This window comes from Charadrius vociferus, unplaced genomic scaffold (assembly GCF_000708025.1).
Source record: "Charadrius vociferus isolate BGI_N301 unplaced genomic scaffold, ASM70802v2 scaffold115, whole genome shotgun sequence".
Classification (NCBI taxonomy): domain Eukaryota; kingdom Metazoa; phylum Chordata; class Aves; order Charadriiformes; family Charadriidae; genus Charadrius; species Charadrius vociferus.
The window spans coordinates 635,281-650,102 of record NW_009648636.1 but is presented as its reverse complement, the minus strand read 5'-3'; the positions used below and the strand labels follow the sequence as shown (position 1 = coordinate 650,102).

The window sequence follows — 14,822 nt, the reverse complement described above, 5'->3', positions numbered from 1 at the left end:
CCTGCGGGGCCGGGGGAGGCGGGGGGAAATGTGTGTGTGTGCTGATTTTGAACCGAGCCTTTGAAGAATGGCTGATCGGTAACCCCCCGGTACCGGCTTTTTCCTCTGTAACGCAAGTGTTAAAGCCCGCACAGAATAAGGCAGAGCAATGGCGTGCTCGGCTGCGTGAGGTAACACCGCGGCGCGGAAACGCCGAGGGGTGTTAGAAGTGGCTTGGGAGGCTTGTCCTTAGACATCTGCTGTTTGAGAGGATCGTGAACATTACATGAAAAAAACCATACAGGCAAATCGGAATATTTTTGTTTTTAAACCGGGGGGCAAAAGATAGTTAATTTTCTAGCTAGCTAGTAGGAGCTTCTCTGCTGCCTCAGTTCCCCCTCACCACAAGACAGACATTGAGGTGCCGGAGCGCGTCCGGAGAAGGGCAACGGAGCTGGTGAGGGGTCTGGAGCACACGTCTCTTGAGAGTTCTGAGAGAACTGGGGGTGTTCAGCCTGGAGAAAAGGAGGCTGAGGGGAGACCTTCTCGCTCCCGACAACTACCTGAAAGGAGGGTGTAGCGAGGGCGGGTAACAAGTGATAGGACAAGAGGAAGCATCCTCAACTTATGCCAGGGGAGGCTTAGATTGGGTATTAGGAAAAAGTTCTTCATCGAAAGGGTTGTCAAGCATTGGCACAGGCTGCCCAGGGAAGTGGCTGAGTCACCATCCCTGGGGGTATTTAAAAGCCAGGCAGACATGATGCTGAGGGACACGGTTTAGCGGTGATTTTGGCAGTGCTAGGTTGATGGTTGGACTTCATGATCTTAAATGCCTCTTCCAATGTAGACAATTCTATGATTCTAAGATAATACAGTTTTGCATTTGAGCCGTGTTTTATGTACTGAGTCATCTTGCAGATGTCATCACACCAGAACTTGGACTTGACCTACCTCATAACGTTGCATGGAAGAAATTAACAACTAAACCTTTTTCTCTTCAGAGGCTCTAGGCTTGTGTTTTTCTAGTGGAAAGGGGAAGAACAGCATGGCAAAACTGCAGCATTTTAAGATATTAATTCAGTTAGCTCCAGTTCCTGGGGAAAGTAAAATAAATTAGTTATAAAAAAACTTTAAAAATACTGAGTTGATCAGATGGCAGTAGAAGAAAGTTGTTAATTTACTGCTAAAGTGGATGGGTGAGTTCTGGTGGGGCATATCCTGAGTCTGATTGTGTTTGGTATTTCCACTGATGAGCCGGATTCCAAAGCAGCAAGTGTGCTTACTGAACGTGCAGTTTACATAGCAGTGAGGTGGGTTGTCAAACCCACTACGGGGTTAAAATTCAAAATGAAATCCTGTTAAATTGTAGAAGTCTGAAATACATTGTGCAAAATCCGTACTCAGATGAATACTAGGAACTGTGTTTAGCTGGGAATAATTGCCTTCTGTTTGTGCAGTTCTTAGCAGTTCTGCCAAAGAGGAGTGCTAAGGAAACAGTAGGTATAATTCAGTGTCTTCAATGTCGTGTGGCTCATGGTCTGTTACCTGCGACACACAGGTCTGTGTAAAAAGGAATGTAACCCTCACAACATGTCAAGGGATCCTTCTGTTTTGCCCAGGGTTGCTCAGTAGAAAACATAGCTGTAACATCAAGTATAGAAACATATTTTGCTCTTTGATGTTAGCTTGTGAGTACAGTTGTTCATGAACATTTCTGTGTTTTGGCAGGTGGTTATACTTCATCACATGTTGTCTAAAGCAACTGTAAAGGCCAGACCGTCTGTCCTATGGTGTTACAAAAAGGAGCTGGGCTTTAGCAGGTAAGATACCTATTGTGTCTCATGCTGCGGTCGCTGCTCTGTGTCAAGCAAAAGCTCCGTGATTGGTCTGCTGAGCATAAGTTGCGTGATTTGGTTGTAAGGAGAAACAAGGTTAGTTCTTGGAGGAGTTACAGGAAGTTTGGTCTTTCAGAACTAAAATTTGGCTTCCCTAATACAGTTGACACCAGCATTAGGTACTTCTGGTTTCTTTCTGTAGTTCTAACGCTAACTCTGCTGTCCTGGACCAACCTCTCCCTCACCTTTTTAACCTTAAAAGGCCAAAACCTTAGTTCTTTAGCTTTTTAGCCTCAGTAATATTTAGGACTGAATGCAGATTAAGTGTTAGAATTCCTTCATTCTGAAAAAGTGTTTAAAATTTTGGTTCTTAGATTTGTGTGTGTATTTACCATCTGCACACAAAGTCAGATACGAAGTGTTACCTGAAACTGCGTGATTCCAAACAAGCAGTTTCTTGCAAAAGCAGCTGGTTCTGTGTGATATCCACCGCTTTGTGCTCAAGGTACATGGGAATATACTGTGAAAGGAGCAATTGCAATCCAAGACTTTTTTCCTTGGAGGCTGATGTCTGACTTGAAATTAGACTTGAACATCAGCCTGAATGCGCTTTTCTCAAACCTTTTCCCAAGAAAACTTCTGTATAATTTTGTTCTCCAGCCACCGGAAGAAGAGGATGAGACAACTACAAAAGAAGATTAAAAGTGGAACTTTAAACATAAAGGACGATGATCCTTTTGAGTTATTTATAGCAGCCACAAACATTCGCTACTGCTATTACAATGAAACCCATAAGATTCTTGGTAACACTTTTGGCATGTGTGTACTTCAGGTAAGTAGTTAAAACTTTTGACTTAAAAAGGACATTGGGCTAGTATTGATTGCTTTCAATTTAAATGCTGCAGGAATAGTATTCGTTGCTTGTTATTTCAGTTATGATGGCCTTATGTATCTTTTACAAGTTTTGTGAGTGTGAGGTCTCCTTGATAGAAGAATTTTAAGGGGACATTAGTTAATACAAATGTTAAATGTGAATTAAACTTTGAGAAAAAATACTTTTAGGTTTTCTGTTCCTTTTAGTAGGTGCTAGTTATACTGATGAACTCTAGGCAACTTTGAAGTTTTATTTATTTCCTAGGATTTTGAAGCCTTGACTCCAAACCTGCTAGCTAGAACTGTTGAAACAGTAGAAGGTGGTGGAATTGTGGTGATTCTTCTGAGAACTATGAATTCACTGAAGCAGCTCTATACAATGACCATGGTACGTTCAGCGTAATGTGTCCGTTTCATATAAGTAGGTACATCATGGTGATGCTGAGTTTTGCTTTTGTTATGCGCTGTGGTCTTCCTTCTGTCATTTTTCCTGCTCCTTCTGTCATCTGTGATTGAATGTGTCTTATGCTTAGGCAGTTCTGCCAGCCTGTGTGTCTTGAAATGCTGCTAGGTTACGAGGAAGAAATGCCTGTAATTCACAAATGTAACTGTGTTCTTTTATTTCACCAAAGTTTTGGAAAGTATTTATGCTATCTGCCCGTAACAGAAAATTTAAGTAAAAAATAGGCCTTTTGAGTGACCTGTTGCTAGGTGAGATCAGCTTCACTACTACTATGTATTTCTATATATGACCTATTCGTATTGAGTATACTTACCCCTAGAGCAGGAACTGTTTTCATTAGTAATAATGCCAGTAGGTGAATTAAAGTGATAGACTATTTTTTCTTAGCATCTCTCAGGTGTTTAAAATGTTCTGTACCTGGCAGAATTGACCTATAAGTCAGGCAAGAATAAGCAAGATCATTATGAAAACTGTTGGTGGGAAAAGTACATTTTTAACAAGTATTTGGAAAATGTGGATGTTTCACAACAAACAGAAAATCAGAATCCTGTCTGGGATGCAGTGTTGATGGAAAGGGAGACTGTAATCCATAACAGTAGAAAAGAAGTTGGATTGTCCCATGGGTAACCATCTTGTAAATGTCACTGTTACGGCTGTTCATTCTCCAGACTGACTTTTTCTTTTTGTTTCAGGATGTACACTCTCGATACAGAACAGAGGCACACCAGGACGTGGTAGGACGGTTTAATGAGAGGTAAGTTATTAAGAGTGTAAAGAATCTAGGCTGTATGCCCAAGAAGAGCATCTGGAACAACGTCTTGTTTCCATATTAGGAAAGCATCCTAGGGGTTTGCATTGGAATAGGGCTTCTTGGCTGCTTCAGTGAAGTTTTCATGTACTGTTGTGGAAATGAATACAGTTTGTTGTTGGAAGAATTGTATATGACATTTTGGCATATGTTACAAGGACTATGCAAATAGGGCCAAATTTGTAAACTGTTCTAGAAGAGTCCATTTCGTGACACACACTCTGTAGAAATGTATGAACAGAAGTTCAGATACTTACTGCACTACTGTAAAACATAGAACTGCTTAGTGTGGAGTATTCTCTGTGGTTTTAGAAGCATCTTGTAAAGGTGTTTTCTCTGCTTTTGTTTTATAGAATAAGCAGCTGAGTGAGTGAACCCTAGCTCTAGCCACAGGAAAATTGCAGAATTTGTTCTTTAGCATGCAGGTGGTTATGTGATGTCAGAAATTAGAAGGATTAAGAAGCCAGCACTGATTGCAGTCTTTGGGGGTCAGTGCTTGTCACAATTGCTGTGGACTCACGTCTTAGACTTCTATGCAGCTACCTCCCACTTAAATGCTGTCTTGGTAGATTGTATTTAGTTAGTGGTTTTCTTTGGAGACATCCTGGTAAGCAGATACCTGTTTTGTGTAAACAATCCTGCAAATCGTCTATGCAATGACGATTTTGTGTAGGTGATCCTGATTTTATGGTAAGAGTCATACTGCCAGTTATGTGAGCTTCTTGTAGCTCAGCTGTAAGTAGCTGTAAATACTATGTCTGGCTTTAGAAAAGAGTTTAAATTGACTACCAAAATGCAGTTGTGTTGCTAGTGTTTTTACTGCGTTGTCTTTGCTTGACTGCTCAGGTTCATTCTGTCTCTGGCCTCGTGCAAGAATTGCATCGTGATTGATGATCAGCTGAATATCTTGCCCATCTCCAGTCACGTTGCAAACATCACACCTGTTCCACCACAGTCACAGGTCGGTAAGCAATGTCAGCCGCTTTTCCTTGGGAGAAATTGGTCTGAGTTTACCATGGTGTGTTTAAGATTTAAAAAAGAGGAAGCTTTCGTTTCACCTGGATTTATATCAAATAATTTTCTTGCAGACAGAAAATAGAAAGTTCTGCAAAAATTACACCTGGTATGGGTGAAGTATGGGAAGCTGTCTTTTCTTTCCTCCTTTTTTTTTCCTGTCACAGCTTTTTTTTTTGTATGTGTGCTTGCCTGTCTTTATTGGTTTTGCTGTATTGCTGTTTAGCCTAGCGAGGTAGAGCTTAATTGCTGTGGTTGCTGTTTCAGAAGTGCACAGGGAGATTTCAAACTGATGGGCAGTTGGGACGAGACACATAAAAAAATCTTTTGAGGGTTGGAGGGTGGGAAACTGCTTTGCAAATAAGCCTGTTACAAGCTCAGAAGACACCTGACAGCTAGAAGATGTGGTTCTTCTTTCAGTGTGTTACACATGCTACATCTTAGGAAACATTCACTGAATACAAGCCAGACATATAGCTCACACTGTTAGAAATGTATCCTTTTACCACTTTCTGTTGTAGACTGAAGTAAAGTGGAACCAGTTTTAAATAGAAATCTTTAAGCTTTTGAACTCTGTTGTTTGACATAAGAAATACCAACATAAGTTCTGTCAGAGATGGTAAAAACATTTTAACAGAGCACTTACATTAAAAAAACCAAACCAAACCAAATGCCCGTTAGCATTGTAACAGAGCACTTATTCTAAAAAAACCCAAACCAAACCAAATCCCCCTTAGCATTGTAACACTATTGACAGCAGCACAAATGTTTCTCTGTTGGACAGACAGATGCCTTTGGAATTTTAAGTGACAGTTAGGAAAATCAGAATTCATTCCTATTTAAAATTGGTTGGCTTTGTGTCCGAGTTTGTTTCGCTTTGAGAATCTTGATATTGGTTTGAAAACTGATCTATTGCTGCTGCAGTAGTTTTTCACACTATGTGCCAATAGGTACACCTCGTATGACATGTATAACAAATAAAATAAAATTTTGGAATAGCCTGAAGACTGAAAAATTAATTAAATTCTTCAGAAAACTGGTCAATGGTCTCTTCCTAGTAATGCTATTCTCCAGTTACTATGTACTGAAAAATCCTTTCCTTTTTTCCTCCAAGCTTAGGGAAGCCAGGATACCCACCTCTTGTGTAACCATTCTCCTGAAGATGTATTAAAATTGAAGTGTTAAATATCTGCCTGTCCATTTAAATTTTTCTGTATCTAGGGAGTATATTCAACGTGTAGTAACATTTCCTTTCAGGTATCTTTCTCTGCCTGATAAAAGATATCAGAAGTCATCACAGAGGTATAATTTTGCGGAAGTGTCCTTTACTAATCCTGTTATGGTAAATCCTGTGCTTATAGGAAGACAGCCTCCGGCCGCAGGACTTGGAGCTGAAAGAACTGAAGGAGAGCTTGCAGGATACTCAGCCTGTAGGAGTTTTGGTGGATGGCTGTAAAACCCTGGATCAGGTTGGTGTGGTGTTTAAATTTGAGATACTCTGTGCTTGACGGGTCACTTTAGGTACTGATGTTCGTGTCTCATTTGCATGTAATCAAATCTGAGTGTGAACGTCTATGGATGTGGTCTTCGAGAATTTCCCTGAGGAACTGATAGGACATGGTAGCTCAACGACAGTATCAAGTGATTTGCTTCATGACGTTGAAAATAAGTGGAAGGACTAGAATGGAGACAGGAAGCTGATCTGGAGAAGTCCACATTGAAAAAGATGATGAGTCTAAGGGATTGAAATAAGCAGGAAACTTAACCTGAAGTTTCTGTTCAGTTTAGTTCTGAATAGAAGTTGAAAATCCATATTATGTTTTAGTATGACCTCATTCCTGCCTCTGTTACGCTTTTTTTACTCCAGTTTGAGAATCACTGACTAGTGCAAATGAAGGCCCTATTGCAATTGTCTTTCCTGCTTCAGAGTATCCAGTGAGAAGCTGCAGTTCAGCCTAGTGGGTCCCATAGCTGTGGACTGCTTAAGCCCTCTTATAGCAGGGCCTCTCACTGCCACGATATGTTCATCTTCATCCTTTGAGAGCCGTGTGCCTCTTCCCATCTTGCTGAATATGCTCTGTGGTCAGTGACATGGTGGTAGTAATTGAGAATTGCTGTACTGATTGTTGACCTGTGTCTTGACCTGAATAATTGCAAGAACTCCATGGGTCAAGTTTACCACTTCTTCCACATTGTTTGTCTGGGTGTTAATATTCATCTCTCCCATCTTGTCTGTCTTGCCTCTTCCTGTTCTACGAAAGAAGATGTACTAGTGGTAAGTCTAAGTAATGCTGAAAGCAATTTGAACACAGCTGATTTTTGTCTTGTATTTTGTTTCTGATCATCAGGCAAAAGCAGTTCTGAAATTTATTGAAGCCATTTCTGAGAAGACTCTACGGAGCACTGTGGCATTAACAGCAGCCAGGGGACGTGGTAAATCTGCTGCTTTGGGACTGGCTATTGCTGGAGCAGTAGCTTTTGGGTGAGCAATCTCCCCCATCTCCCAGGCTGTATTTGCATCCCTGAGTTTAAAAAACCCCAAAAATATGACAGGATCTGAAGATATTTGTAATTTCCAGTCCTAAATCCCTCCTTTTTATTCTTCATATATCTTTTGATTGCTTCAAACACTGATATTCAAGTTTTTCTGTTTTATAGTAATAAGAAAACCTCAGTTTTAAAAATCAAAATAATCACATGTAGAGTGAGATAAGTGTCTAAAGGAACCTGCTGTGTTTTGGTTATTAGGTAAAATCAACCCCTCATATAAAGAAAACATTCTACTTTGTATATGTAAAATTTCTTAGAAAAGGAGTTAAACTCTTGTTTTATTTTTCTGTGCAGTTACTCCAATATCTTTGTCACATCTCCAAGCCCTGATAACCTTCACACTCTCTTTGAGTTCATATTTAAAGGCTTTGATGCACTGCAGTATCAGGTAAGGAAAGCAAGCTGGTTTACCATACTTTCACAGTGTTCCTGTTTTAGAGGGGGTTTATTTTTGTTTACATTTATTAGCTACCAGCTTTTGCCCCTACCAGCCCTTTTAATAATGTTCTGCAAAAGTGAATCATAGTACAGTAATGTTTCCTTCTCTGTTTTTAAGTTGGGAAAATCAGTTTCTTTGTGAAATAGTTTTTAACGTAAGTAAATAGTTTCTCAGGCCTCTGAAGCTTTTGTTATAAGAGTTTTTAACTAGAATCTGAAACAGCAGCGTACTCTTAGTGAACTTACTTTGATGATAATGGTAAATGATATTTTTCTTAGATCTTGGCTTGTTCATACTAGTTACTAATGTTTTCTTTCAGGAACATCTGGATTATGAGATTGTTCAGTCTTTAAATCCTGAGTTTAACAAGGCTGTTGTCAGAGTGAATGTGTTCAAGGAGCACAGACAGACCATTCAGGTAACTGGCCTCTTTTGCCCTCCTGTCTTGCCTTACCTTTCTACTTATTGTTCATACCTGTTGGCTTTACTGATGCTGTAGTTATTTTGATTTTAAGCATGTTCATTTTATGTGATGTGTAACTGTCCTGATTGATTTTGCTTTAAGGCAGACCTTTTTTTCTGGAGAATGAGTTTCACAAAATACCTTCTTTCTGTGAGTAGATTACAAAGCTCCCTTGGTAATTGCTCATGGATTTCTTCTTGAAACAAAAGCAAAGGGAAATGAAAGAAACAGTGAAGGAAGAGCATATGTTTCTAGTGATTAGATTTCCTTTATTTTCATGATCTCTGCAGATAAATTTGTGTGGAAATGTGCAAAACAAGATGTTACCCAGTCCCTGTTGGGGCGACACGAACCCTCTCCCAACTCTTTGTCTTCATGTCTCAGTCTCTGGCTTGATGGACGTGGAGGACAAGGACAGCAAACAGCTTTTCAGGGCTCCAGCTTTGCCAGCTCTGACATTTCCCTAATGCCCAGACAAGCTGTTGTTGACAGTGATGGTGTCCTCTCATTCTTTGCAGTACATACACCCTGCCGATTCGGTGAAACTGGGTCAAGCTGAACTTGTTGTGATTGATGAAGCTGCTGCCATTCCTCTGCCCCTGGTGAAAAACCTGCTAGGCCCTTATCTTGTTTTCATGGCTTCGACAATCAATGGGTAAGGCTTGAGCAGCACCTGTCTACCTACAAAAGCAGTTGTGCAAGTGCCAGTGGACTATTTCTTATCTACAGTACTTCTTTGATTACACACTATTACATCAGGTCATGCTAATTCTTGATCTGTCATGGAACTGCTCCTTGAAATAACCAAGAGTCACTACTTGACCTTGCTGCTTTCCTTTGGATCCGCTGTGGATTCATTAAGTGTTTGACTTGCACCTCTGCTGTTCTGCTACAAGGAGCAAATATGTAAACAGGGTTCTGCAGTTTGTCAGGAGAATGACATCTTCCTTCCAATATGGTGAGACTAAGAAAGTGACAGGGTAGGCTGCCCTGTCCTACATGTGCAAGAACATCAGTGATTCTCACAGGCGGTTGGGGCCCTCACAGGCCTCAGAACAGCACATAGCTCTGGATAACAGCCTGGTTCTGTGCTGGAGCTTCCCCATGGCTCAGGATTGCTGTTTGATTATTTGCTTCAGACTTTTGTCTTCTACTTTGCAGGTATGAGGGTACTGGTCGATCACTGTCTCTGAAGCTCATTCAGCAACTCCGTCAACAGAGTGCACAAACCCAAGTCACCATGACAGCAGAGAACAAATCTACAGCTACAGCTAAACTCGCCTCAGGTATTCCATTGTATTCTGGACTGTGGTGTATAACCATGATCTCCAGTGCTGCTGACTGGCAAGTCCTGTGGGTATCCCATGTGTCCACGTAACTTGTAGCTGTAGGAAGGTAGTGGTATGGGAAGATGAAGGAACTCTCCTCTGTTTTTTGCTCATGATTTTCAGACATAAAGACTTTTAACAGATGAAAGCTATGCAAGTAATGATTTTCTAATGTCCTGGGAGCCCTTCAAAGGACACTGATCCTATTGCATTCTTTGTTAGCTGTAACTTCCAACTCTAGATGTTTTTCTCTGAAATCTGTTTGCAGCTCGTACGTTGCATGAAGTCTCCCTCCATGAGTCAATCAGATATGCCCCTGGTGATGCAGTTGAAAAGTGGCTAAATGATCTGCTGTGTTTGGACTGTCTCAACATCACCAGAATTGTCTCTGGCTGCCCACTGCCTGAGACTTGTGACCTGTATCCTTACTCAAATGTTATACTCTGATCAAAATATGTTGCTTTCAGGTGAAGGAGGCTTTTTCAGATTGATTAATAGGGAGTTCTCCAGCTAACATCGTAACCTCAGTACATGATCTTTTAGCAAAAATCTATTAAGGCCACACTTCTGGGGTTGAGCTTTTACTGCTGCCTTGTAAGACTGGTGGCGTGTGTTACCAGGACATTACCAAACTCCAGTTTTATTGCAGAGACAATCCTAAGGAAGGGTTGAATGAAGGGAAGTCGTTGTTGTAGTTTTAAAAGGTTTAGCTTTACAGATAAAGGGTGTGAAAGCTATGAACACTGCCCGCAGTCATTCATTCTTGTAGATAGAGCTGTGGAGTCTAAGAGCACAAGCCAGCATGTAGCCCAAGGCCGTATTGAAAAAATTGCTTCTAAACCAGCAAGGAGCTCTTTCCTTGTTTCCAAGGAGGTTGTTTCCTTAACCCCTGTGTTAAGATACTACGTAAATAGAGACACGCTTTTTTGTTACCACAGAGCATCAGAAGTTTTTCTGCAGAGACTGATGGCCCTCTATGTGGCTTCACACTACAAGGTAAAGCTTGTGCTACTTCTACCAAAATTTCAGCTAGGAATTTTGTGGAGGGAGCAGTACTTGTTAGGACAGTCTAATTGAATTGACGTAACAGGTTTCTGAACAGCTTTAGTTGCTTCTTGTTTACAGATCCGTATTCTCCTTTCTCTGGCTGAATACTCTTGGCTGAATATAGTGGATTTACAGATATCTGGAATATTTTTGTTTTGAGAAATTATAGAGACTGAATTCTAGATGAGCTTGCAAGCTTGTCAGCATAGTATCAGTGACAAACCTCTTTTGCAGTTCTCTTTACCATATTCTAGGACCCTCAAATTAACCAAAAGAGTGGTGCTGTTGTACTACTGAAAAGAGTAGTAATTCATCACAAGGTTTCAAGACCGTAGGCGACTAGTAAATTTGAGTGGTGAAGTCTATAAGTACTGAAGTACTGAGTACTAAAAATCTGACACGTTAAGAATATTTAAGGTTTGGTAGCTTAAGAGATAAGCAGCTATATAAAAATGGAAAGTTCAGTTCCATACACATTAGAGCAAGAGGTTTAATTTGAGAAAAACACATACTGTCTGGTAGTATAACACGGTGAACTGGCCTGTGAGCGCCTTCATCCATCAGTATTGTACTAGTTCCAAGTTTCTTAATTGCCCTAAATTCAGAAAATGGAGGATTGTTTAGAAGGCAGCTACTAACATTACACTGGCCTTTGAAGCTCTTCTTGTGGAATTGTTCTTCAACTTTCTCATATGTCTTTACCCTCCAGAACTCGCCCAATGACCTCCAGATGCTGTCTGATGCACCTGCCCATCATCTTTTTTGCCTTTTGCCACCTGTTCCACCCACCCAGAATTCATTACCAGAAGTGCTTGCTGTTGTTCAGGTAAGAGAGCAGCATGTATCTATGAAGCGAACTGTTCAGTAACGAAGCAGTACACTGCTGTGAGACAGTATGCTACCAGGGTACTGTGAAAGCACTGTACTATCCGGGAGCAGATGGTAGCTTAGGGCTGTGGTTTCGTGTGTATTACAACTGCGTATCAAGGCCATTTTTCCCCTCCACTTTCTTCGGTTAACACTAATTGCTGTATAAGTACATGGCGATGCTGATCCTTTCGCATAGACCTCCCAGTCTCCACAATGTGTTTGTGCTGAGAAGCCTTCTGAGGAGCTGAACTACTGCTTCAAGAGATGGCTTTGTCCTCCCATTTCAACTTCCTTCAAGGAGAGCTGGTTCACTGGTTCGCTCTGCCAACCATGTTTCTAGCATTCCTTTTATTTGCAGTAGAACTGCAAAAATACAAACTCCTCAGATGCGCATGCCTAGAGATGTAGAAATATTTCAGCCCTTGGACTCAGCAACAGAATATAAATTTTGATTCTGCTGTAGTGGAGTGACTATAGAAAACACTTTTTTCTCTATTAATGGTCTTTTGCCTTTTCTGGCAGGTGTGCATGGAGGGAGAGATCTCTCGCCAGTCTATCATGAACAGCCTTTCTAGGGGAAAGAAAGCTTCTGGTGATCTTATACCCTGGACCGTTTCAGAGCAGGTGAATAATTTAGCTGTGTGTTCACACCCAAGATATATTTCAGCGCTGTTTCTTATTTCCAGAGTACTCATCTGTGTTCTTTAAATTGACTTGTCTCTTATGCAGTTCCAAGATCCAGACTTTGGGGGCCTCTCTGGTGGGCGTGTTGTTCGTATTGCAGTTCATCCGGATTATCAGGGGGTAAAGTATTTTGGAACCCAGTTATTGTGAATAGTCAGCAGTGGTACCACGAGAATGGCTGTACAGGCAGAATTCAAGAACAGGCCAAACGTTTCAGTTGCTCCAGTTTTTGGCATTTTAAAGTTGGGGATTGAGCTGGTGGTAGTAACAGAGTGAGGTAGAATGAACAGAAATGGTCAGATGCCGCAGCAGGCTGGGGGGCGTTGCTTTCCAGTGGGTGGGTAGCACACCGGTGCTCCTGTCGTTACTAGGCAGCATTGTAGCATACCAGCATCCCAAGCAGCAGTATACAGTCAAGATCCAGTGATATTTATTGTGAGATTCCCAGATCTTCATGCTGGTGTTTAGCATTTTCCGAGTGCCAGAGTTAAGCACCAAGAATTACTACACAATCCTGAACTACCAGCCGGGCTCTCATTGTGATTTCGGACATCCAGGTTCTGTAGTGTCCTTCATGGAGCTGCTATGTAGCAAAGAAAATGCATTTTTGCAGTGACTGATCTCTGCACTGATGATTGTTAATGGGTTTGTAAGGGGAGAATGTTGTTGCCCTGTCTTAAAAACTAGATACATCTTTTTGCTTATGGTGTATATTACCTACTTCACAGATGGGCTATGGCAGCAGAGCTCTGACTTTACTGCAGATGTACTATGAAGGGAAATTTCCATGTTTGGAAGAAAAAACAATTCAAAAGCCAAAAGAAATTGCAACTGTAAGCAGTGAGGTATGGAGCTCAGTGCATTTCTTGCATGTTCTGCTGTGCTAAGCTGTTTGTTTTTCGCTGTAAGTCTCGATAATGATTTATCTGTTTAAGGAGGAAATACTTATATTTATTTTTTTGTACAGAATAAGAGATTTAATTTGCAGATTTCTGTGAGGATTGCTACTAACCCATTTCCACTTTGTCTTTCAGACTGTTAGTTTGTTAGAAGAGGTTGTGACGCCTCGGAAAGACTTGCCTCCTTTACTTCTCAAACTGAGCGAGAGACAAGCTGAACACCTAGACTATCTAGGGGTATCTTATGGCCTAACACCAAGATTACTCAAGTAAGACATTATTCTGTCTTCTAGTTACATCCAGTGCAAAAATATAACTATATAAATTAATATCTATTGTATGTAATAGATATAAATAATATAGTGTGTAATACAGATGTAGTTATTTTAGCCCTTTGACGTTCTCTTTATCTCTGCATGTTTCACTTTGTTTGTAAAACTGGGGCAGGTTGAAGCCCACTTCTCCTCTAAGACCTTTTCTTGATGTACAGTAGGGCTGATCCTAAGTACATCCTTCAGGTTAGTTTTTCCTCAGACTCCTGAGGGAAAACACATTCCCTTCTTGGTTGTCTCTTTGACCCTTCTAAACAATTAACTAGCTTTAGTTGCTCAGTTTTTCCAGGCTAGAGAAGTAAGAACAGCTTGTAATAAGTAGGGAGAAGTTAAATACTGCTTCCTGTGAACTGTAGAAGTTTGAGCTGCTGCTGACTTCAAAGCTAGTTGTTAGTTTCCTGACTAATGTAAATGCTTTTCACCAGCAACTGCAGCTGCTTCTAGCTTTTCTTACTGTGGAGGAACTGAGTTACTCCAGCAGTAAAACATTTGTTAATTTTTCTTAAGTTCTGTCTCCACTTTACAACATAGTTTTATATGTAAGTATACCGTTTTAGAATAGAATAGAATATTTCAGTTGGAAGGGACCTACAGTGATATCTAGTCCAACTGCCTGACCAATTCACGGACTGCTTCAACTGTTTTATAATAAATGCTGACTTTCTTAATATTACCAAATTCTATAAAATGGGTAGGTTTCTGAGACTTTCTCAGCCATAATGTGGGAAGTGGTGAATCTATACTTGGGGAGACAGTTTCAAAATAACAAAATAATAAAAGCAAACCAGTAATTTATCACCTAAAACCTTAGTTCCTTGTTGGCCTTCCCCCCCTGACAGAGGACCTAGGGTGCTGTACATGCACATGAAGTGAGACTGAGTAAGAGCAGTGGAGGCCAATTTGCGACTGACCCAGTCAAAACAACGTTAGACAGTTACGTGCAATTTAGCATTTCAGACACACAGCCGGTAGCCTGTTTTGCTCTATGGCAAGCATGCTGCAAAGTTCATGCCAACATGTGATGGTGAATTGTTTAGCTGTGCAGGAGAGCATCAGAACTGAATGGTTATTATGAAATAGTCTTAATCTTTGCAAATTATAAAGCAAATGGTTCAGGTGTCTTACTTTATTTGAACGATGCCTCTCAGAGCAGAGGGGGAGAATAAAGTGTTTCACTACTACTTTTTTTAGTCATTTGAGTATCAGCTGTGGTGGAATAGATAAAAAAAGGATGAATA

General features: G+C 40.7%; 1 protein-coding gene across 1 annotated transcript in view; it reads left to right on the top strand.

The window, feature by feature from the left end:
- The first annotated feature begins 1,710 nt into the window (after positions 1–1,710).
- NAT10 (N-acetyltransferase 10 (GCN5-related)) overlaps positions 1,711–14,822 on the top strand; it is a 22,547-nt gene continuing 9,435 nt past the window's right edge. Inside the window, exons 1-18 of the mRNA XM_009886242.1 lie at positions 1,711–1,799; positions 2,475–2,646; positions 2,953–3,075; positions 3,843–3,904; positions 4,805–4,919; positions 6,334–6,441; positions 7,321–7,454; positions 7,817–7,910; positions 8,281–8,379; positions 8,943–9,079; positions 9,586–9,710; positions 10,021–10,171; positions 10,652–10,748; positions 11,509–11,625; positions 12,192–12,293; positions 12,399–12,473; positions 13,082–13,198; positions 13,388–13,521. Of these exons, the coding sequence (XP_009884544.1) occupies positions 1,726–1,799; positions 2,475–2,646; positions 2,953–3,075; positions 3,843–3,904; positions 4,805–4,919; positions 6,334–6,441; positions 7,321–7,454; positions 7,817–7,910; positions 8,281–8,379; positions 8,943–9,079; positions 9,586–9,710; positions 10,021–10,171; positions 10,652–10,748; positions 11,509–11,625; positions 12,192–12,293; positions 12,399–12,473; positions 13,082–13,198; positions 13,388–13,521 (2,036 nt within the window). The 5' untranslated portion in view covers positions 1,711–1,725. The remainder of the gene's footprint in view (positions 1,800–2,474; positions 2,647–2,952; positions 3,076–3,842; positions 3,905–4,804; positions 4,920–6,333; positions 6,442–7,320; positions 7,455–7,816; positions 7,911–8,280; positions 8,380–8,942; positions 9,080–9,585; positions 9,711–10,020; positions 10,172–10,651; positions 10,749–11,508; positions 11,626–12,191; positions 12,294–12,398; positions 12,474–13,081; positions 13,199–13,387; positions 13,522–14,822) is intronic.